Here is a 23,430-nt window from a genome sequence, read left to right as displayed (position 1 = left end):
AAATGTTGATACATGTGCAAAAACCGGGAAAATGTATTTCACTCGATCGTGGTGTTAGAATTTTTGTTTATTATTGATTTAAATGGAAAGAAAAGCAGCAGAGCTGCAAAATTTGACCACTGAGTTGTCACAAGTGAAGGTTGAGCTCGAGCATCTTGAAACTCAGATCAATAAGTTGCTTGAAAGACAGCAACTTTTGATAGAAAGGAAAGATGAGATTGAAAAAGGTATAAAAACAGTTCATACGAAAGAAAGTGGCGAAGAAAGGAGCATTGATTGGGGAAGTAGATCATTCTCCTGGACTGAGAATGCAGAGAAGTGCCTAAAAGAAACCTTTAAGTTGGCAAAGTTTCGTGCATTGCAACGGGATGCAATAAATGCCACTATGTCAGGGGTTGACTGCATTGTTCTTATGCCAACAGGGGCTGGAAAGAGCTTATGTTTTCAGCTTCCAGCTGTGTTATCGAAAGGTCTTACGCTGGTTGTATCTCCTCTTATTTCTTTGATTGAGGATCAGCTAATAAGTTTGTCAGATCTGAATATAGAAGCAGCTCTATTGAATGCAAGCAGCACCAAAGAACAAACGAAATATGTCCATGATTTAATGATTAGTAAAGGCCCCATGCCGCTGAAACTGCTGTATGTTACACCAGAAAAGATTGCAAAAAGTAAAAGATTTTTGGCCAAGCTGGAAAAGTGCTACAGTGGTTTGTTCTTTCAAATGCTTCCAATTAGATCGTAATTTTTCTAGTTTTTTGGAATACCAAATATTTACCTTTTTCCATTAAAATAACTATGGTCTCTTAATAATCCACTCTTGTTTAGGAACCGGGTGATGCCTGTGGTTACAGTGCATTTTATGGATTGAGTGGAATAAAAGTTTCTTTTGGGTGGAAGGGGGCAAAGCATGCTAAAATCAGAGGGTGATGTGATATTGTGTATGGTTTTCAAGTACATTCTGGGAATTATTGATAGCAGGCTACTCAGCACAGTTTATAAGATTACACTTATGTGTGACAACTGCAGTTCCACCTAAGAATCAGATTAGTTTTTAAGTTACTTTTCAATTCATTCATTTTGTCTTATAAAAGTAACACAATGTCCAATACTGTTTGTTATTGCAGTTGGAAACATTTCAAGGATAGTAATTGATGAGGTTCATTGCTTGAGTCAATGGGGTCATGACTTTAGACCAGACTACAAAATTCTTGGAATTCTGAAGAAGCAATTTCCAAGTTTACCTGTCATTGGACTGACAGCAACAGCAACAGGAAAGGTTATTGATGATGTAATGAAGATGTTATCTTTGAACGAAGGTTGTGTTGTTCTAAGAACATCTTTCAACAGACCAAATCTTTTTTATGAGGTATGAAAGTGTATGTCCAATCACCTCCCAAGCACATGATCGTTTTTATGGTTACAAGCACAAAGTTTAATGTATGCAATGTGTTTCTAATTGTTTTGTTTTGATGCTGGACCAAGACATCTGCTTAAAGCAAATGCACATCAATTTGCAAATGAAATTGTTTTCGTAGGTGAGGCCATCACCGACATCTGAGAAAGATCAAATTTGCTATATTGCTTCAACTATTCAATCCGAATTCAAAAACGAGTCAGGTTGGTTGATTTTGGTTTGTCATGGGATAGTTATTTTGATAACATAATGATTGAAAAATGTAATTAATGGTTATAACAATGATTGCTGATGGTAATGAGCAATTGAAATTATCGTGATGACAGTGTGCAGTGACAAGGATAACATTAACAATTTAGTGTCTTATTCAAGGTATTGTATACTGCTATTCAAGAAAAGAGGTGGATACATTGACGATGGAGCTAAGGAAATATGGAATCAGAGCTGCCTGCTATCATTCTGACCTTGACTTCAAAGTTAAATCTAAAAATCATAGGGACTGGATTTCAAAAAAGGTTCAGGTAAGCCAACAGTTACAAGCATGTGGAACTTGCAATGTCAGTGCCCCTCCTCTCTTCAAAACAGACATTAGAAGGCAATTCAAGATAGTTATGTCAGAAACCGGAAGTCAATGTGTTACAACCCAATATCACACATGCTTAGTAGTATTGAGATACACAACTATTCAAGAAAGAAAAACCCAATATTACACATGCATGACAATATTGCGATACTGTAGAATACACCATGAAAAACCCCATACCATACATGCACAGTAGTATGGTGACACGCTACAATTCAATGTAAAATAACACTTCTATTATTACTTATGTTTTGCAGAATTGTGATAAATGAAAATTCAATTTAATACAACTCAATAAAATGCATACATGTTGCAATCCCATTGAAAGAAACACTGTTCATTATAATTAAGCATGTTTTTTCCTCCACTGTGAAGGTGATAGTTGCGACAATAGCATTTGGAATGGGTATTGACAAGCCTGATGTAAGGTTTGTCATTCACAATTCCATAAGCAAATCAATACAGAACTACTACCAAGAGAGTGGACGAGCTGGTCGTGACAGCAAACTGTCACATTGTATTCTCTTCTACAAGTTCTCGGACGTATTTCGGCAAATTTCATCAGTATTCATGGAACAGACTGGAACAGAAAACCTCCATGCCATGATTAAATACTGTATCGCCTTGAAATGCTGTAGAAGAACATCACTTGGAAAGCATTTTGGAGAGGCCTGGGGCAAAGACATTTGTAAACAGATGTGTGACAACTGCATGACTTCTGCTAATGGTATGCTCACCTTCTAATTTCATGGATGTGACAAAATATAGCAGCTTCTCTTGCCTAAAGCATATGGCTGTCATACAGTCGTGGACTGTGAGGAGAGCCAATGAAAGTAAATAAAGACTTAACGTACCATTTTAAAAATCCCGCCTTGTTTTCTGTTGAACGCTACCCAGGGTACCTGAGCTTCTCCACTCCTATCTTCTTATTTCTGTGCCCTAATCTATGTGGCTCTGGTGCCCAGGTTAGATGAACGCTTTCGCAGCTTGAGGGCATTATCTGGAGGGAGGCTGAACACTTTTCTGGGCTCTGCCCCTTGGCCCCACTATTTCCAAAAAGCTCTAGCGCTTGTTTAACGTTGTATTATCTGTTCTTATAATCTTTCACCAGGATACATCAGCAAAGACATAACAAAATATGCTGCTGATTTGACTGCCATTTTGCAAAATGCAGCCAAGCGAAAAGAACGTTTGACGCCAAATAAACTACTGGATGCTTGGTTAAAACAAGGACCAGTGCCTCTAAGGGTGCCTGAGCTGCGACGGCCAGATATGAGCAGAGAGGATTGTGAACGAGTCATCGTTAAGTTCGTTTTAGATGAAGTCCTTAAAGAAGACATTCATTTCACTCCATATAATAACATCTGCTATTTAGTTGAAGGACCAAGAAATAGTTTAGCGACCCGCGGCAAGATAGCTCTAAGTCTAGACTTCAAATGTGAAGCTACTGATACAGGAAGTGGACATCCTGAGATGCCCGAGACATTTGCAGGCCCAAAGTCTGCGGTAAGACAACAGTTTCTGAACAGTTAATTAATACCATATTCTATTTTTGGATCATAACGTAAGCACGGGCTCCTTACCCAAACTTACCTTCATTTTGTATGCCAAACCCTCACATTGTTTACCAAAGGCCTACTCTATAGTACTTTTCTGCTTTATTTTGATCTTGTTTGTCGTGATTTATTTAAGAATGATTCACATACTTAAACATAACAGCAATGTTTCTAATAACGCAGAAAGATTTCGGTGCAGGCGGCCTCGGTAAAAATAGTGATTAACTTTTATACCTCCCTAGATTGCAACTGGCGCAGACACTGCGATGAATAAAACTGGCAATAAGGGGACCAAACGAAAACACAGCGTCGGTTCACAAGCAATGGTTACAAAACCAAAAGTCGAACAAATAGAAATAGATTAGATGTAGATAATCATTGAAAGTAACACAGTTATTTATTCAGTTCTGTCAATATTTCTTTTCAAACAATCTTTTGGTGGTACAAAACTTGAAAATGGCTTTGAAAAAAGCAAACATTTGAGTCAACTAAAGCTTTTCGTCTGACACTCTTCAGAGTTTTAAACGTCAGAACATGATCGAAAACTCTACGCTAGGAAATATATATACACAGTTGTGGATCGAAATAGGCCAATCAGAAAACACGAGCACATGACTGTATAGGTTGACCAATCAGTGCCGCTTGTCTATTGAGAATGTTACCAATGGAGTCCTAAGGTGAAAACGAACTCCCTTTGTCTACACAATAGCGGTTTTTTCGTGCTTATGTAGATAGATTCCAAAACTGCTAGGTGGAACGACGATCGGGCTTTACCAATAATCCGAAACTTGTCGCCATAATAGTTTTTTGCACAATCTGGGTTTTACAGTGAATGCTGCCTGATAGCAGAATCGCAGGTTTTAGTTGTAATTTTAGATTTGCAAGACCGAAGTGGCTGTTCTCTTTGGGGATGGGTTTTGTTTCTAATACTAGGCGGAACATGTTGTTTTATTCTATCCTCCAATCTTTGGGTAGTGCGTCCTACGTAGCATGTTTTCTTTTCTCTACGTAGTATTTCTTTTCAATAATTTCTTTCTCCATCCCTCACAAATAATGCCCCAAGTTTTGTCTTAAAACTGTAGCCTACCATAAAAGCCTTGTCAACGTTGTGCTCCAGAAAACTGGATAAACCAAAAACCTTTAAAATTTGATTTTCCCCAATTCGGTTTGTTGAGCGATAAATTATACCCTGCAGAAAATAATTTGAATGAGGGGCAGAAGACAAGAAACAAATCTGAGTTATCATAATCTTTTTTAATCTACTCGCAATTAACTAATGATTTACATTCGATTTCAAATGAAAAAAATTTAGCGGGCAGGAAACCCTGATTTTTCAAACAATCTGACAACGGTTTCAAAACATTAATCACAAGTTTGGGGTGCAACATTCTCATTTGAAAGTCTCATTTGAATGTCAAAAAACATTAACCTCAATCGGGTGCTCCCTATTGTCACCTTTGGAAGTTAGGCCCATTCAAGTCCAAAACGCTTGTAGCTTTATTTTGCTATGTTAACATATTTAGGTTTGTGTTTTACCTTTATGTTAACAATAAAAAGGAGATTTCTGTTTGAGGCGTCGAGATTTGCAAATGTCGAGAGTTCTTGTTACATCTACATTAGAGGCCTCCTCGATCAAATCAAGATACCGGGGCATTTATTAGAGGAAATACGTCCCTTCCTTTTTAATGCCTACAGGTGGCTTGATTTTAACCTGATACCATGTAGCAGTACTCTTCAATACTGAGAAGCAAAAATCAAAGACATTAGGAAAAGGGCTGGCGACCAGTACAAAATGCCGCACATAAAACGAATACAAATTTAAAACAATTAATGATTTATGTTACAAGCTCATTACAAGTTTAGTATTTATACACAAATTCTCAAATCATACACAAATTCCCAATGTTCAATCGGGTTGGTTCCCTGTTGGACGGGAGTCCTGTCCAGTTCGTAGGAGGTGGCCGCAAATGATCCATTATAAAGAGGCAAACAAGAAAGCTTGGCAATGAGAAGAAAATGCTGCCTAACGCCACGTGCTCTTTGCAGCAACCTCGTGTGTACGAGCGAAACAACAAAGCAGCATTCCTATTTTTGCCAATCCGTACGCCATACGACATAAGTTTGAATTAAACGAAATCGCCGTTTATTGACGTTGGCCGACTAGTATAGGGAGGCGGCGATTCGATATCGTCTACAAACAGACCATCCAAGTAGTATGGCGGTGGTGCTTCGTCTTCTTCAATTATGTATGTCAACGGGGTGCGACCCCCAGTTACACAAGTCCGAGAATACCGCGCGTCCATATGGGTGGTCTCGCTACCCAAAGCAGCTTGTGACTCTAACATTGTCCTTCGATTCTTGCGCGGAATTCCGGATTTCTTGATGCAAATGACAAGGAACACAACAGATAAAAGTACCAAAAAACAAAAGAACAGTGCGCCGAAGAATGTGTAGCCAATCTTTCGCTCTAAAACGTTCTGACTCCGACCACAAGTAACCATGTTGACAGTTGTTCTGTTCTTAACCAAATCACTCAACAATGTCGTTGGCACTACAAAAAAAGTTACATTCAACATCATGAAATATAAATGTCTTGAGTAGAAACGCGGGGTATTATGCGCGCAAGCTTTTAGGCTGTGTACATTTGCACGTTGATATCATCCAGTGGTAGGGTTAGTTTAATTTTTAAATTACAAAGAAAATCCTGGTTTCAAAATACCTGGTTTATTTTTCTGCAATGCCTCGAGAAGAATCGTGTAGTTACGAATGAAACAAGAGCGGTAATTTTTAATCATCCCAATCACCAAAGTGTACCACGGATTGCGCATTTCATGACACCCTCTCGGTCGCAGAAGAAGAACACAGAACCTGAGCTTATGCACTTTGCTGCAGGTTTTCGTTTTGTTCTGCTTGAAGTTTTCATAGCAGTCGCGTATCATTGATTCGTTGCACTGTAACGCTGCAAAGGAACAGGCTTTCAATTAAAACCAAACTTTTTAATAGCGATTCTTCACTTGAATAAATTCCAAATAATATATCTCTCAAACTAAATATTAATTAAAAAGAAACTAGTATCTAATAATTTTAAAACACAACTAGTTTTTCCTTAACAAGTCTTATCTAGTTTCTTTCACTTTAACCATATGCTTTAACTTTGTCACATATTGACAACTCTCTTCTGCTTTCGTCTTGTCTCTAACCTTTGTCTTCTATCGCTCTTTTCCACATTTTGTTTTCATGCAATTCTCACACCATTTGCCTTAAAATACCTATTTTTCAAACTTTCTGTCATGTGTAAATTTATTTGCCATTGATTTGATCTCTTTTCCTCTACTTTCCCTTCTCTTCTACCGCCCTTTCTCTTCTACCGCCCTTTCTCTTCTACCGCCCTTTCTCTTCTAACTTTGCCTTTTCCTTCTCTTCTCCATTGGGTTATCCTTTCTCTAATTTCCCCCTCTCCACTCTATCTTCTCACTACATCCGTTTCATTTACCCCCCTTCTACCTATAAATAACACCTTTTACATCTATTTCCTTATAATATCCCTTAAACTGTCTTACTCTTGTATCCCCTGTCCTCTTCGTCAAACACTTGCCACTGTCTCCTATTCCACACAAAAGACTGCAGCCATTGATTTGTCATTAACAAACTCTGCATAAAAGTCTGCACAAAATAATTGTTCTCAAGCTTAAAAGCTCTCGCGCAACCAGCATGCTTAGCGGCAGCTGTCTTGAGAAATAGACTGCGTTATGTATTTTTATACAGTAGAGTATCAGGCCGGCTTTGGAATTACAGTCGCAAAGCATGCCGGTTGCGCAAGAGCTTTTGAGTAGTACAAATGCAAATTTCAGAGAAAAAAGCTTATTCTAAATGTACACAAGAACAGTATTCTTTATTAGGAGATGAATAATTCAAGGAAAAAATTGCAACTCACATCTTCTTGAGAAGCATCTTCGATACAGTTTTACTTTGTCAATAAGAGCACCATAAAGCTCGGTATAGTTAGAAATGGGAGATTCAGTGTTGGACATTTCTGTGACTTGAAGAGCATTCTTGCATTCTGATGCCATGAAAAGACATTTTGGGAACAACTGCATCTCTTCCCCGAGGCATTCTTTCGTGTACCTCCTGTCGAACAGTTTTCTGCATCGAACGTTTAAAAAATCGTCGTGGCATTTGATGCTTGCTAAAAAGCAATGGACTTGAAGACAAAAAGGGTTGACAAATGAAGTGCTTCTCCAACCAACAATTATTGACAAGAAACTCACCAGATTGATCAGAAAATGAGCAAACAAACTTCAAGGTACGGCCTATTTTATTATGATGATACTTTGCTATGAAAAAACGTGCAAAGCATAAGAGTTACGTTAAAAGCGTCTCTATATTGGATGGACGTTACGTTCCTCTCGACCCACTAGGTAGTATGATAAATTCTTCGTGATGATCAACTGTGACCAGAAAAACATGACCCGTATTTGAATCAATGGTAATCGTGTCTGGAAAAGGGTCCACTCCAAAGGGCGTGGTCACAACAAAAGACATCCCTAAACCTATTGACCTGATTTTAACGAAAGTCTTAGATTTCTAGATTAGATTTCACCATTAACAGATTTCTATTTATGCTTTACAAGGCGTCAAATCTAATTCTTTAAAATATAAGGATAATGCTTTAAAGTTGACTAGAGTCCCTACAAACATCCCTGTACTTCGCCTCTGCAGCTAACACAGGAAATATTTATGGTGACGCAGAGTCAAGAAAACATTACGGTTTCACTGCTGTGAGCTAGAGAAAGGTTATCCAACGATGCAGTAGTTTTGAGGAAGGCCAATGCATAGCTTGATAAGAGAATTTAAAATGAACGGGAATTTGCTGTTGTACTTGAACTTGTCGTTTTTCCTGACAAAGTATAAAGACCAAACCATAGACGATTTTACTTAAAATCCAATTTCAAGAAACTTTTGTTCAAAAGATAATAGGAACATTTTCTGGAAAGCAAATAGTGAAAACTTTCATTCGGAGGAAGGTTGAGATGTTTTCTGAAGTCTGTCTGTTTTATTGCATCCGTATTGATAATCGAAAATGGTGTCGCTGTTTGCTTTTATAATCTAGGCTAGAGGCCTCCTTGTTTAAGATACTTTAAGTTTAAGGCAAAAATAATAAAAAATATTATTTAAAATGATATTTATATTGATTAATGGGATGGAAAATAGTTCTGTTCCGAAATCTCACGATGTAATGATTGACTAAAAATTTACCCCCATTTTCCGGCTACGTCCCCTCTCTTTTGGGTAATTTACTCAATGAGGTTTTGATGATGGCAAGGCTGCTGCTCCCCAATTCAAACTCATATGCAAATAGCAGCATAACCCAGTTCAAATCGATAAATGATCTTGAAAGCCTAAGAACACTAGCGCAAGAGAGACAAACTTGGACAGCACTAGTTAACGACATTTATGTTGCTGCTAAAGCAGAAAAAAACTAATTATAGTTTTTCTGTGTGGATATAGCTATTACATATATATATATATATATTTATATGCAAATACTTTGGACGGACGGACCAGTTTCATGTGACTAGGCCCCAGTGGCGGCTCCAGCCTGGGATAAGTGAGGGGGGGCAAAAGGTGTGTCAGGGACAGCGCCCTTTTGGACCACGCCCTTTTCCCATGTTTGAAACTTTTTGTTTCGGAGGAAACACCTGTTGTCTCCCAAGAAATGTCATTTACATGTGACGATCTAGATAACGAACATACCCCCCCCCCCCCTGAAGTTTTCTTCTCGGGTTTGCAAGAATCTCAAGGACCAGCTTTCTGAAAAAGTGGGGGGGGGGCTAGTCCCCCTATTCCCCCCGTGGCACCGCCACTGCTAGGCCCAAGCCACAAAAAATCTAACTTTTTCGATACATCTTCAATGATTAGTTCATTTCAAAGGCTAATAAAGTTACACTCTGCGTCGTGCAGAGGTGACAGCAAGAAATCGGCTAGGAATTCTTGGAATGCATTATTGTGGTAATCATTTTGTCGTCTGAAAGCAAAACTTTGAATACTGCACGGTTTCTTGATTGTTTGAACAAGACAATAATGGCTAATCTACCACAACCAACCAACCTTAGGCCCACAAAATAGTTAATTTACAAGCAGGTAAAACAAACCAAAGTCACATATTGGCTCATTTGCGAAATAATGAGAAACTTCATGTCCGAAACCAGATTATTTCACAGGCAATAGGCCAATTAAACAGCTAGTTTCCCGAAACTTGAGATTTACTATCAAACGAGTGCGGCGAATGCAGGACACTTGACCTCAAAACCGCTTTGAAAACAAAAATATATGATAATGTAAAACGGGCAATCTTAAGAAAACGCTAGATCGCTAAAAAATGATAGCTAGAACTTTGAAAGCAATACCTCTTGCTGTGTGAAAGATGCTCAAAATAAAAGCAACATTTAGCAGGATTCGCGGATGAGCACTTGAACCCATTTTCATCCGTGGCAAGCAGGACAACATCAAAAGATCGAATAAATGTCATGCTTCTTAGGGGGATTGGTGAATCAAATTTGTCGACGCGATGACAGAATTAATGTATTAAATGGAGACAATCAGCTGACAGTAAATTATTAATTAAAATCCTTTGCGATTGCAATCCTTTATCATGTTGCCCAAATGATAGATATAAACAGAAAAACTTGAAAGGTGCTGTTCTACAAATTCAATAAAACCACAAAATAAGAAAAAGAAAGTTTCTTTATTCTGTAACGAAACATTCTGAGATGAAATTGCAACAATTCGTTGGTAAAATCATAATTATAAATTTATCTTCTAAGAAAAAGAATTCCAAAACATTTTTGACAAAGAATAAGGAAGCAATGGCGAATTTGGTCACTTGGATTCCAGAAGTATGACATTTTATACCAACAAACTTGCGGCCACAGAGTGGAAAAGGTCGAGGCGGACACTGGAAGCAATTGGCTGGCTCCTTTTGCGGTTTTTACGGTGAAATGACTTTATTATTAGCCTCTTCAAATTTCTAGATCTACACGTTTTTCAAGTACAGCGTATCACGAAGGAGAGTCTACAAGGGCTGTTCCAAAACGAATTATAGATGCCTACACCTACAGAAGCGTAAGAAGGGTGGTTGAGCTGAATCCCGGGAAGGGGACAACTGTAAAAAAACAAGCAGCTTTGCCGACAAACGAGTTAGTTTACAAAAGCGCTGAAATAGCGATTTAACAGACAATTTAGCAAAAGTTGGGGGCTCTGCCACCACACCCCCGCCAATGGTTGCGCCAGCCACTATGTTCGGGGGGGGGGGGCATAAAAAATTGGGCCATGCTCTTTTAGCACCAAAATTGCTAACAAGGAAAGCCAATTTTACCTGAAGGGAACGCCCATGACTAACTTTTGGCTATGTAAAGGCAGTTTGAAAATAAAAAGATTACATCACAAAAAAGTACCTTGCCAAATTATTACCCCTCCCCCAACAATTTCTCATAGGATTTAGAAAAAATACAAAATTGATCCTGCAGCGAAATGTAGGGGACATGCTCCCCCAGTCCCCCGTGGCGCCGCTACTGACCCCCGAATTTCCCGCCACTACACTTCTGAAAGCTTGTTGAAATTCTTCCAAAGGAGGGAGGCTGGGGGTTGGCTCCATCACTTGCTGCAAAACAAAAGAGCTTTTTGCAAAATGCTTTGCCACGAATCTCCTATTCTCCTATGTTTTGCCCCTATTTTCCAACTTACGTCTTGTTTTTAACTTTCTTGGCTTCAAAACCTTTTCTTTCCGATTTCCATGTGCATTATGTGCCCCCCCTCCCCCACGTCATTTCAACTGCATTTCAAAGATATGCAGAAAACTGAATATGCATAACGAAAACATGCAGTTTACATTAGTTGCAGGGCCTCCAACGAAGGGGCCTTGCCCCCCACCCCTTTGCAAAACAATAGAGCTTTTTTTAAAATCTTTTGTTATGGGTGTTAAATTTTCTCTTGCCCCCCCCCCCCCCTCTCACTTTTCAACCTGTATCGGAGCTCATGAGTTGTGCAGTTTCAAAACAGACCTTCCTAGCGCCAAAATATGTAAGAAAAGAGATACGCAGGATAGGCTGTCCGCATGATAGGCTGTCCGCAGGATAGGCTGTCCGCAGGATTCTGTGAATATCTTGGTTTGGATAAAAGGTAATAGCAGGAACAAAGCAAAGCGACAACGATAATCCAATGCGTCGTAAAACAGAATTCTAAAATAAATTAAATTTTCTCCTAGCACTTCTTGGAACCTTTTTTAAAACAAAAAGGACTTGTCTCTTTACAGAACTTGTCTAATAAGAGAATCTGACAAGTAAAAAAGTAAAGATTCCTATAATTTTACTCATTTCATTGAAATATCTGATTTAAATATAAAATTCAGTTACAAATTCTAACAAAGTATTTTACTAACTAAACAAACACTGAAATTCGCATCTGTATATCTGCATAATGAAGTTTATAGAATATTCTGACTACGTATATTATATGTTTCACAGTCATACTGTATACCGTTTTATTCTTTTATTTGTTAACAAATGATGATAAATCTTTGCGGCTTATTTATTTCATACTTTGACAATTTATATATCTTAGACTTTGTGTTATCGTTAGTCAAGTTTCACAAGAGTTGACAGGGGCCTCAAAAGTGAACACGATGCTCTGTTCTTATTAGAAAAGCCTCGATTTCTAGCCCTATTCCCCATTTACAGGTTAACATCCTCCAGTTCATGATTAGCAACATAGAGTCGAAAACCCAAGTTTATTTAGATTTGCATTGCAATAGTATATTTGGCCCGATTTATAGAGACACCTAGTTCGGTGCCTCATGCTTGAGTGGAAATATTCCCACTCCAAATTACAGAGACCCCCCTCCTCGTCTGCTAAACAAAGTATTTCCCCTTACTTTAATAAAATATCGGCAGTCTCTATTTCCAACTCAATTGAAAAAAATTTCAAATGAAATAAGTCTATTAATCACAAACATCTGTAACGATTTGAAACTATAAAAACTTTGCGAAGCAATTTCAAATTTACCAAAGGCTGTATACAAAAGCGCTACCTCTCCGCTCGTCGCTCTTCATCAATACTTCATCACTGATACTTCGCTACTAGTGGCTTTTAGAATTGCCTCAAATCATGCAGTGGCAGTCTGTGGCCAAAAGAGTTTTTTCAGCTGGAAATAAGTCTCGAATCGAGCAAGTGCATATTCCTGTAAAAGAGAATACAAATCTGTTTCCATACTTTGCCAGAAATTTGCAATGAATATATTCATAATGCTTACAAAAAAAGATAACAGCTTTCAAATTTTGAATTGAAGCTAATATAGAGTGGTTAGTTGATTGACCTGTTGGGCGGAAACAGGTCAATCAATATATTAATCAATGGGAATTTTGTCAGCCTTTTAATGCCTATATTCCTGCAAAGTTTATTTCAAAGAGACGGAAAAAACATGAGGGTAAATATGTGACCAACAAAAAGCATAACAAGGGGAATAGATCAATTCAAAAAATATCAAAATTAATTTCATTTAATTCGAGTTACTCAAATAATCGAACGGGCAGAAACAAAATTCAAGGAATTTATCGAGTGAGGGTATTTTCCTATTTGCTTAACCAGTTATTTTCCTACTTGTTTAATCAGGCTTTCTTTCTACCTGTTTAACCAGGCTTTCTTCCCACTGGTTTAACCAGGCTTTCTTTCTACCTGTTTAATCAGGCTTTCTTTCTACCTGTTTAACCAGGCTTTCTTTCTACCTGTTTAACCAGGCTTTCTTTCTACCTGTTTAACCAGGCTTTCTTTCTACCTGTTTAACCAGGCTTTCTTTCTACCTGTTTAACCAGGCTTTCTTTCTACCTGTTTAACCAGGCTTTCTTTCTACCTGTTTAATCAGGCTTTCTTTCTACCTGTTTAATCAGGCTTTCTTCCCACTGGTTTAACCAGGCTTTCTTTCTACCTGTTTAACCAGGCTTTCTCTCTACCTGTTTAACCAGGCTTTCTTTCTACCTGTTTAACCAAGAATTACTTTGGGAGATTCGAGCATTTAAACTTTAGGAAAGTTTTTGCTGCGATGAATTAGAGGAAAGCGAAAGCAAGAGCAATAAAGACCCTGTTTCAAAGAGAACGGAAATAAAAGAGTTAATAATATTATGGAAATTATTGAATGTACAAAGATAACAAAATAGACGAAACTTACCAAAAATCCAAACTCAATCTTAGAAAGTTTTGCTTGAACAATAGACCAGAAACCCCAAAACAAATGCGAAGCCAAAGCAAACCTAGTAAAAAATAAAAGTGCACTGCTTTAGGACAACGGACGGCACCTAGGTTTGGTACTAGTCAATTCATCCAACAGGATAGCAATTATCTTTAAAAACTAATTATACCATATGCTCTAAAATTGCGATTTCTTTTTCTGTACCAAAAAGAAACAGCATCTGTTTGCAGACGACATTGGCAAAGACGCGAGAAAATCGTTCTGAGAGAAGGAGAAAAGGAGAAAGGCATATAGAAAAAATTCGACCAAAGTGCGTTAACAAGAAAAGAATTTTGAAGCACTGCCTTACCTGTTGGCTTCGCATAGGCCTTGTTCTATTTCCTCCTCCGTAGGCTCAATGTCAGCATCACCTCGCAGTTGTTTTGATGATCTCAAATATGCACTGATGAATATTCTCTGACAAGAATAATGAGGAAAATAGATGAGGGTGGGAGGGAGGAAAGAGGAAGAAATGACCAGGCAGTAGCCAGGTGGTAAATTATATTTTTTTAAAGGAATATGAACCAAATGCGGACATAGTGACGTGACACAAATTATTTTAAGTAAATGGCTCGATTTTCTCATGTTCTATTGCATCAAAACCTAACAGGGCATCTCTGTCTCAAAAAGCATGCAACTACATCGATAGTCACAAGACAAAAACTTTGCATGACGCCAGCCGATAATTCCCTTGCTTTCTTTTAACGAGGCAAGGTGCATTCCAGAGACAATCGAAAAACCAAAGCAAAATGCACTTAGATCATGCCAAAACAGAATATGATCACATCTGATCGCTGAAAATCTATGGAATAGGAACCCCTTTTTGAAATGCAATGCCAGGAGGAGTGCCTATAGCATTTTTATCATCGCTTTCCAGCCTTCTCTCTAATCTTAACTTTCATTGATGCACTAAAATCATATTTTATGTTCTTCTTCCAACATAAAAGTACACCTATTGGGAAATGATTGATTAGCCCAAACCATTTGCAGTGCAAAATAAAGTCATGAATTATTTTTCTCGGTTTGTGTTCTAAGATTTTAGCAAAAGCAAATGCATTATTTCTTAAAATTTCCATAGTTTAAATACCTGTTGATCTTTGGTTGGGTAGTCTTCAACTCTCAAGAAAAATTTGGGGTAATTATTATTGGAATAGTCGTACATCCATTCACAGAAATGATTTCCAAACTCAAAACCTCTAAAATAGAAGAACATTCTATAAACAAGGGGGATATGGCAAGTGTAATGAAGTCATGATTTAGAATCATTAAACTACTCTCCCTGCCTGTGAAGGCGTAACGATACGAAAGAGAAGAAAGCAGAGAAGAATGGAATCGTTGCTATGTAGCCGGAAAAGTTTTTCGCCGACAGAAAGATCTTCTCAATAATCAGACCTCCCGATTAAAAATTATCAAAGCTGTCTATTTCCAGCGCTTTCTTTGATTGGCCTATTTCGATCCACAACTGGGTATATATTCTTCATCGTGTCCTTTCGGACCCTGATTCTGACGTTTTATGCTCTGAGGAGTGTCAGACGAAAAAGCTTTTAGTATGCTTTCAGTATGTACCGCAAAAAAATTGTTCACATTTCCAGCACTGTTTTTTACATTATTTTCTGTTTAGTATTTTCGTATTTGTATCGATTTTTTCATTGAGAATACTGTCATACGCAACATCATAAACCACAAAAATCTTTCACAGTTGACCCCACCCCAATGTCCATTATACTTCTGTCTAGCTAAAAAGCAGCTAACTGTATCAGGTAATGACCAGGAGTAACATCACAAACACCAAGGATGGAAAGGGCTAGACATCTCCAAAACTGGCACAAGAAAGGTAGATTTAAGCTGCAGTGCACAGAACTACTTGACTGACCTGTAGTTATAGCTACTGTATTCATAATCAATGAGAAGGACATCTTGCTTTCCATTTTCTTCAATTAATAAAATGTTACCTACGAATACAGAGCAAAAAGTGACTTGCAACATTAAATGTGCAAAAATCGTTATCTTTAGAGCTTCAAGGCGTTATATGAAAATGAAACTTGAAATAACTTTTCAAAGGACAATTTCAGGCAGTAGAAACATGGCTTGGATGGTTAAGATATAATTTTTTGCAAGGTTAAGAATTTTTAACATTTCTGAAAATATGATAAAACCATGACTAAGAAACAAACTTTCAAATAATTGGTTCTCGGGTAAAAACATACATAATGAATAAAAAAGAGAAGGCAAAAATAAATAAAGCGTGATTAAAGATTAGTGGAGGTGCGATAGTCTAGAGAAAACCAAAGAGGAATTTTTCCCACTTTTCCCCATTATTAGATATTATGAATGAAATTCTCACCTTCCTGTGCATCATTGTGGCAAAACACAACTTCAGAGTTTGTATCAATGAGAAATGACCTAAAATGGTTACAGAGGTTAGGGCAAGCATTTTACAGCAATCAATCTTATTCATGTAGCTGGGAATGAATTACTAAATGCTTAATATCAATTATGATTTTATAAATTATGATTTTATAAAATACATAACAAAAACCAATGTTTTTTAAAAGTTCGTGAGCAAATGTGAACAAAAAATGTTTGATTATTCTGAAAAATCAACAGTAGATACAGCAGGCAATAATCGATAAAACTGTTCCCAGATGCGAAAATAGTGTTGGTTTTTTGAATGCTATTCAAAATACATTTGTAAGAGATAAAGAAATTGGCAATAAGAGAAAAGCCCTTTGCAAAGTTCTGCTAGTTTTTGGCCTATAGCTCTTTTTTCTAAATGTCGCACCAAAGGGCAGTAGGAAACTATTTAGGAACCACGCCTTTAAATTACAATTGTGAAAAGTCCCCAGTTTCTACGCCCAAAGTGTGTGTGAACTATATCCAAATTAAAACGCTAAGAAAATATAAGAAATGCTTCCACCAGGTTTTCTAAACTTTGAGGTGAAGAGTAAATGAACACCAAAAATAGAAAGAGGAGATTTTTAGTACAGATATTGAAAGCTTACTTAAGTTTCAAGTATTCTTCGGTAAGACTTTTAATGTTTAACTTTTCCATAATTTCTTTGTCCTTTGGATCATCAAAAGTTGAAGCCTCTGCTACTGATATCCACCTTGAAAACGAGATAAAAAATTTAATTCGGGACAAAAACATACTTGATAAATAAGGCGTTGAGCGACAGAACATGTGTGCCGCACTTGAGTACAAATAACGTTAGAAACACGGCATGGTATTGAAAAAGAGTTGCTGTTGCTCTGAGTGAGTCTCACATTAAATGTGATCATCAGGCAGCTGGTCAGAATGAGAATTATTTGAATGAAATTGAAATAATATTTTCTTACGTTTCCATGCTTTCCCATATCCAGGATGGCTCCTTGTTTAAAGGTAATTGCATTGAGTGGTATCTTGCCAATTTTGCTGCTATGCATTGCGATAGATGTCTGTTTCCCAATTCTTTGGTTTTCAAATGTCTCGCCTTGGAACAACAAATGATTAAAAATTAAATGTCATGTCTAATAGCCAAATGATAATACTAGCGCAGCTTTCTTTCACTGACAAGAAAATATGGTGCTGCTAAGACTGTTTTAACATTCTATACATGTGGGATATTTGCAGAAGTTTTATGGTTGAAGAAACTTGCTCCATATGGACAATATGCATAATCCTGGTTTTCTTCATAAAACATAAGTAAAGATAAGCAAAAATAGAGGCAGTCTATATATTTAACTAAACAGCCTCAAAGAAATGCCCCCCAGCTGAGTGCTTAAAGTATAATTTCCATCAAATTTGGTTTCCATCAAATCATTTTATATTTTTACCACTTAGCTGCCAAAGACAGTTTTTGGGATGCTGAGAAGCTTTGGTTATCAAGCAGTGTGCTGGTCCTTCCTTTGAATGTGACCAAGGAATTATGCATGCAATTCAGAGAGGTTGCGACTCTCCTCACACTAAGATTGATGATGTCAGTGGCAATGGGATAGCAGAGAAGTGTGAAGCTCTCAGTGAAGTATTGGGAAAGGGGCCCCTTGTACCAATTAAAAATATAAGGGACAAGGAAGGGAACTTTATGATAAGGCTTTTAGAAGACTGAATTTAAATTACATTTTCTACTAACATTTAAATTTGGTCTGTCAGATTCCACTCGGTTAAATCGTTGAAGAAAGCCATGCTTGTCATATTCTCCAAAACGTAACAAAACATCATATAACTAGATATCATAACACACAATAGACAGGGCAGCTTCAAAATTACTCAGGGGTATATTGTTATTAGTTAGGTTTCAGGAACAAAAGATCTATATTCCAATTCATTTTCAATTTTGAGCATTTAAGCAGGCAAAATTCTGGATTCATTGTATTTGGCTCTGTGTTTTCAATAGAAAGTACCACCAGATTGTCAAGCTTTTCTTTGCTTATTGCTGATCTGAAAAGTTTCTGTTTAGAAAAAGTACCTTTGGCAGATGCAAAGGTTACTTGGATTGTTCTGGCAGCAATCAGACTTGGTTTATAAACCAAATGGAAAGACAAACTAACCCTGCTCTCAAGCATCAAGTATACAATATCAATGATCAACCCCCTTTCCATGATTTCACATTTGTTTGTTCCAACAGATCTTAGCTCTGTCTGTAAACTTTTGGAAACATCCTTTTGGTAATTCTCTATTGTTTTTCTTGTGATATATTAGCAATATTGAAACAACAAAGAATTTGGATAGAAAACTAAAAAAACTTGTTCCAAGACTGTCTGAAAATCTACAGAAGTGATAAGTTGATATTTTCAGCAATTTTATACCCCTCCTTGAACAGCTTCATCTCAGATTTGTTGATATTCAAACATTTTGGCCAATGTTCATAATTTATATCATAATGTTGTCAACATGAATGTGGGGGCTACTGTTGCAGATTTAGGAGGTACCCTCAATCATGATTTTTTGGAAGATTGTCTCTATTGGGGCCTCATTGAAGGATGATGTCAGCCAGGGAAGGCTGACAACATTTGGAAAAATCTTTTCTGTAGCCCAACCATTGCTAAAAGCTGTGAATAGTGTGATTAATCTCAAGATGCTAACTAACATGGCGCATGAAAAACAACATACAAGGAGAAACAGGATCAGTTTGTGTGACATTTGTGCATGCATATGGTGTACTAATGGTGATGAATTCACCTGTTCCTTGAAGGCAAGGCGAAGAACTGAAATGGTTCTATGATCATGAATGCTGAAATGGTCAGAAGATCATTAAACACTCTGACTTTTTATGTGTGCTCCTTTACATGTAAGTGAGGCCAACGATTTATAAACGGTTTACTTTGCGGTTTACCATCCATTTAGATATTATGCGTGCCTCTTAGAATAGCCCCATTATATACAGCAGGCAACCTTCAAATTCCTATTTCTTTTTCCGGAGTTGTCAATGGTTTACCATATATCAAATCATATATCTATATCCTTTTTACAGAAAATTGGTGGTAGACTGTAACTGATTCTTACTTACATGCCAAATGGGGAATATATTTGCATAGGCAGTATCAGCCCTGACAAGTCAGCCTAGGGGTCATACATAAATGACTTCCTCGCAGAGGGGGGATGGGTGGGGTTAACAGTTTGGTGATGGAAGGTGACACTTTGAGAGGGGGAGGGGGTTTCCAGCTTTGTTGATGTCACCTTGGTGAAAGTGAGATCATCTCTTCCAAGGATAATTGCATTGAGCTCAGAAAAAACTCTTATCAAAATCTTAATCAAAACCGCTTTATGATACCTCATGACGGCTACTCCCATGATCCTATCATAACTTTCTATTGCCCATACATTCCTTTTTCATGTCAAAATTGTTATCTATTAAAAAAGCGAACAGTTCTATAGCCAGCCGCACAGCCTTGAAGACAAATTAATGTGCTCCTACCGATAGACAATTTTACTGATATAGTAAAGATTTTGTAGACCATCTGAAGATTCAGCAATCAACTCATCAAGAATTTCGGTGTGATACACTCCCTAACACTTCCTACTTGCTATATCCCTTTCTACAACTGTCTAAATTACACCCAACTTTTCCATAAGTTGTGAATGAAATTTTTTTTTAATAGCAGCTTTAAATATAGACAGGTTCTTAAATAGAAAAAAAGTGGCAAGTGGTTGTGCTTTAATAAGAACCATTCTTTGAGAATGAATCAAAATTCAAGGTCATTTTCTTTGTCTAGGTCCTTTTTATGAAATATTTTGGATGGACCCAAAAGCATTTTCAGGTTGTTTGAGGCCAATTCGTTAGAATTCATGGTAAGAATTGAAGGTGTCACCCCTGCCACCCCCTTCTGACCTAAGTTGCATTCTGTGTAGAGAATGTGTGATTTGTTTTCCATTCCGTCCTTTTCTGGCAAATTCATAAAATTATAAAGTTGAGAAAGTTAAAAGATATACAATAATTTAAGGAGAGTTATTGTTCATAATCACTCGTAAGGTCAGAAAAAATGGTAAATTGGCGTCCAACAGTCAGATAGAAATGGCAGAAAATAAGCAGTAACTTTCCTCACTATCCTACTCTCTGAGTTTTTGCCCCAGTTTTTAATCTTTGTCAAAATTTTACAAGAAAATCCTTTTTTGATGACGTTAAAGGAAAAAAATGTTACAGGAGGAAAAATTTGTGGGAAGAAAAACTTGCCAGGAAAACCTTGCAACTTTTGCAAATTTTTCTCCAAAAAATATTCATTTCTCATAATCCGGAACTTTTCCCCCGCAACTTTTAGTTCTTTCATGCTTGCAACTTTTTAAAGAAACATTTTGGCAAAAAAATATTTGATTCCTGCAACTTTTTGTGATAAAGAAAAAATTATGCTTTGATAGCAAAAAGGGGGGTAATGTCACGTCACAAAAAGTGACATCACTGGCAATATAATACAGGGGGTCAGAAAGCTGGTGACACAGTGGTGACGGGGGGAGGAGGAAAGGGTTAAAATCTTGAAATTTTAGGTGATGTCATTTGTGTATGACCCCTTAACTCTGTAGGAATGATTAAGAGTTGGTAAAATATATCATTCATGGTAAACTGTAAGCCTCACTTTCATGCTCACAATATTCCCACTACAAAAAAGGAAAGCCTGCTGCTTTTCAAGGCAGCTGGACAGTATTTTGCACCAATGGACCATTTACTCCTTATATTGTAATTGATGGAATATAAACCTGATTTCATGCATACCCACTCTCTGTATTTTGTCCCTACCCCTAGTGTTGTGCAAGTTAAACAAATTCCCAACTAAACATATCTTCTAACATTTCTTGAAAATTGGCTAAAATTTCGGGTTCAACATTAGAAATCAAATTTCAGACAAGCTTGGACAGATTCGTTGAGACAAACCCCTGAACATGTGCTTGGCAGCATGCATATAAAGTCCAGCCTCTACCCCACCCCCTATTCAAAGAGGGTGTATGTACTTTAATAACAGAGATATATGGAGCTGGGGGAGGGTAGATATATCTCAATATGGCCTGCCCAAGATCAATCTCTGACAGGGGCATTTAGACAAACCCCTAAACATGTGCCATAGTCCAGCCTCTACCCCCTTCCTGCATTAAAAACTGAGGTGTACCTCCTCAAATAACAGAGATACCAACATTGAGCTGGGAGGAGGGGCCAAAAAATGCAAACATGATCTTACCAAGATTGCAGATGCTTTTGAAATTAAAATTTTTCTTTCCCTGAAAAGATAAAATGGCCATGCACTTACTGGGACGTATTGTTCAACTCTTCCAGATGAAAACACTCCATACAAATGTGGACCTACTCCTCTTTCTGCCAACAGTGTGAATATGACACCTTCATAGAACTTTGCACGATTGTCTAAAATTTCACCATATATCCTCAAAAGCACTTTACTTGGTTCATCTGGTAAGCACTTCTTGTCTTCTGGCATTGAGCAAAGGTACAGATAGTTTGTCAAGCCTCCACTAAAGCCAAATAAGATAAAATACAGCAACTAGACTATATAGAAGCTGTCACAACAAAAATTTTAAAAAGCGCCGATATCATTTGCAGAAAACTACTTAATTTACTTATTACTTGATTTAGTCATAGGGCCACATGTGCTCACATGTTCTGGGTATTTTAGGAGGTATTAGTTCTGTTTTCATTGCCAAGAAAAGGCTTAATATAATGTTTTTAACTGGTTGCATGATTGACATAAATAATTACTAAAAATGCGGTATGGACTGAGTTCCAGGCAATATGAAAACTGTTTTGGTTACCACAGGTACAAATTTACACAAATTTTACTAGAATATATTGTATTTATAAATCTTCAACATTGTATCTCTGACAAGCATATGGTTAGTTAACATATATTTAGATGGAAAGATGACCTGGCTCTGCCAATTATCTGAAACATGTCATCATTATAGACTTTGGTAGAATCTGGCCTATCTAAAAGATAACCACTGAAACAAGTGATTCTGCCATTGGACAAAATCTTTTAGATTGTGCCAAGTCTATAACGACGAAATTTTTCAGATAATTAACATATATTTATACATAGAATATGTTGCTGAATTTTATGTATTTGAATTTGAACTAGGTTTCTTCTCAAAATATTTCAAATTGATTGAACATTGTTTGACGTGAAAGAATAAAATATGGAAGTGATATACAAACAGAATCAAACAGGGACCCAGAAGAAATCATTAATAAGACATTACTCGGCAATAACAAGAAGAATTAACCTCAAATACTGGACACTGAGGTCTTCCAGAGAAATTTTTGCCCAAGTACCGCCGAGGCACCTTTTGCACCACTTGTAGGCATTGCCTCTGAGCACTGCATCCTCGCAACTTTTGAGATGAACTGCTTCCTTTTCTAATGACTTATCGTTGGCCTTGTCGAGCAGCCCGGCCATATTTGCTTCACTTTGCTCGAGCAGTGCCTTTCTCTCGTTCTTATATTTGTCATTCATTTTATCTAATTGACAGGTCACGCTTCCTTATTTTCCAACGAACTTTGCACCCTTACAAACTAAGAAACAAGCGATCTTATTTGCGGCTTTAAGCGAAAGATTGCATCTCGTGTCTGGCTACCATTTTAGACAGACGTATCATTGTTCAGATCGACAACAACAGCAACTAACACGTGTTCCAGTAAAGCCAAGTTTCTCGTGTTTCACCCTCAGTCAAATTTTTTATCTTTATTAATCCTAGACATTTCTAATGCTTTGGTTTTTCGAAATAGATTACACTCAAATTGAATTGAATCTTCTTTCTTGATTGATAAAATTTTTGAAATAATAACTTCTTACATATGATTTATCACCCGCCGACCCAGGTGTTCATGGTGGCTGCACTTTTCAGACCAATTCACTTTGCCTGCAGTAAACCTCAATTAATGCTTTCAACTAAATACAATATATATTTATATTAGTTTTGACATTTTCCTTGACATATGCCTATGACAACTTCTCATCCTTCAAAGTAAGAAAACTGTTTTCTATGCTTAAGAATATCTTCTAGAAGAGTTTAGGGCAGAATAGATAGATTAAGAACCTTTTTTTCAAATTTCAACTGAGTCAGAGAAAACTTTGTGAATTGCCCACAAACTTCATAGTATAAAATTCAAAGAGTCACACA

The 23,430-nt window shown here is 37.2% G+C and overlaps 3 protein-coding genes across 3 annotated transcripts; 1 reads left to right on the top strand and 2 right to left on the bottom strand.

Moving 5' to 3' along the window:
- Positions 1 to 82: 82 nt before the first annotated feature.
- LOC135695657 (ATP-dependent DNA helicase Q1) lies at positions 83 to 3,957 on the top strand. Its single transcript, XM_065214810.2, has 7 exons — positions 83 to 707; positions 1,125 to 1,366; positions 1,536 to 1,617; positions 1,787 to 1,935; positions 2,373 to 2,724; positions 3,109 to 3,503; positions 3,796 to 3,957. Exons 1-7 carry the CDS (start codon positions 83 to 85, stop codon positions 3,916 to 3,918), a joined length of 1,968 nt encoding a protein of 655 aa, XP_065070882.2. The 3' UTR covers positions 3,919 to 3,957.
- An 817-nt stretch (positions 3,958 to 4,774) lies between these two features.
- Positions 4,775 to 11,366, bottom strand: LOC148960587 (uncharacterized). Its single transcript, XM_089109509.1, has 4 exons — positions 9,961 to 11,366; positions 7,488 to 7,739; positions 6,273 to 6,512; positions 4,775 to 6,104 (listed from the first exon to the last, which is right to left on the bottom strand). Exons 1-4 carry the CDS (start codon positions 10,058 to 10,060, stop codon positions 5,680 to 5,682), a joined length of 1,017 nt encoding a protein of 338 aa, XP_088965635.1. The 5' UTR covers positions 10,061 to 11,366; the 3' UTR covers positions 4,775 to 5,679.
- A 540-nt stretch (positions 11,367 to 11,906) lies between these two features.
- Positions 11,907 to 23,402, bottom strand: LOC148960586 (choline/ethanolamine kinase-like). The gene is made up of 10 exons (XM_089109483.1): positions 22,534 to 23,402; positions 21,546 to 21,765; positions 17,169 to 17,302; positions 16,835 to 16,939; positions 16,177 to 16,235; positions 15,706 to 15,784; positions 14,920 to 15,028; positions 14,143 to 14,249; positions 13,773 to 13,854; positions 11,907 to 12,788 (listed from the first exon to the last, which is right to left on the bottom strand). The coding sequence occupies exons 1-10, from the start codon at positions 22,761 to 22,763 to the stop codon at positions 12,714 to 12,716; spliced, it is 1,200 nt and encodes a 399-aa protein (XP_088965609.1). The 5' UTR covers positions 22,764 to 23,402; the 3' UTR covers positions 11,907 to 12,713.
- Between the last annotated feature and the right edge of the window lie 28 nt (positions 23,403 to 23,430).

Source organism: Rhopilema esculentum, chromosome 2 (assembly GCF_057945365.1).
Source record: "Rhopilema esculentum isolate cy_ngs chromosome 2, ASM5794536v1, whole genome shotgun sequence".
Lineage (NCBI taxonomy): Eukaryota > Metazoa > Cnidaria > Scyphozoa > Rhizostomeae > Rhizostomatidae > Rhopilema > Rhopilema esculentum.
The sequence above is the reverse complement of the archived record's forward strand: the minus strand, read 5'-3'. Positions and strand labels throughout refer to the sequence as shown.

Coding starts and splice junctions, on each gene's coding strand:
- LOC135695657 (XM_065214810.2), top strand. CDS start 83: ATGGAAAGAAAAGCAGCAGAGCTGCAAAATTTGACCACTGAGTTGTCA. Junction 1,618..1,786: donor CGAATTCAAAAACGAGTCAG/GTTGGTTGATTT, acceptor GTCTTATTCAAG/GTATTGTATACTGCTATTCA. Junction 1,936..2,372: donor GGATTTCAAAAAAGGTTCAG/GTAAGCCAACAG, acceptor TCCACTGTGAAG/GTGATAGTTGCGACAATAGC.
- LOC148960587 (XM_089109509.1), bottom strand. CDS start 10,060: ATGTTGTCCTGCTTGCCACGGATGAAAATGGGTTCAAGTGCTCATCCG. Junction 6,513..7,487: donor AAGATGCTTCTCAAGAAGAT/GTGAGTTGCAAT, acceptor GTTCCTTTGCAG/CGTTACAGTGCAACGAATCA. Junction 6,105..6,272: donor ATTGCAGAAAAATAAACCAG/GTATTTTGAAAC, acceptor CTTTTTTTGTAG/TGCCAACGACATTGTTGAGT.
- LOC148960586 (XM_089109483.1), bottom strand. CDS start 22,763: ATGAATGACAAATATAAGAACGAGAGAAAGGCACTGCTCGAGCAAAGT. Junction 21,766..22,533: donor CTCAGTGTCCAGTATTTGAG/GTTAATTCTTCT, acceptor ATTTGGCTTTAG/TGGAGGCTTGACAAACTATC. Junction 15,029..15,705: donor TACAGTAGCTATAACTACAG/GTCAGTCAAGTA, acceptor CTTCTATTTTAG/AGGTTTTGAGTTTGGAAATC.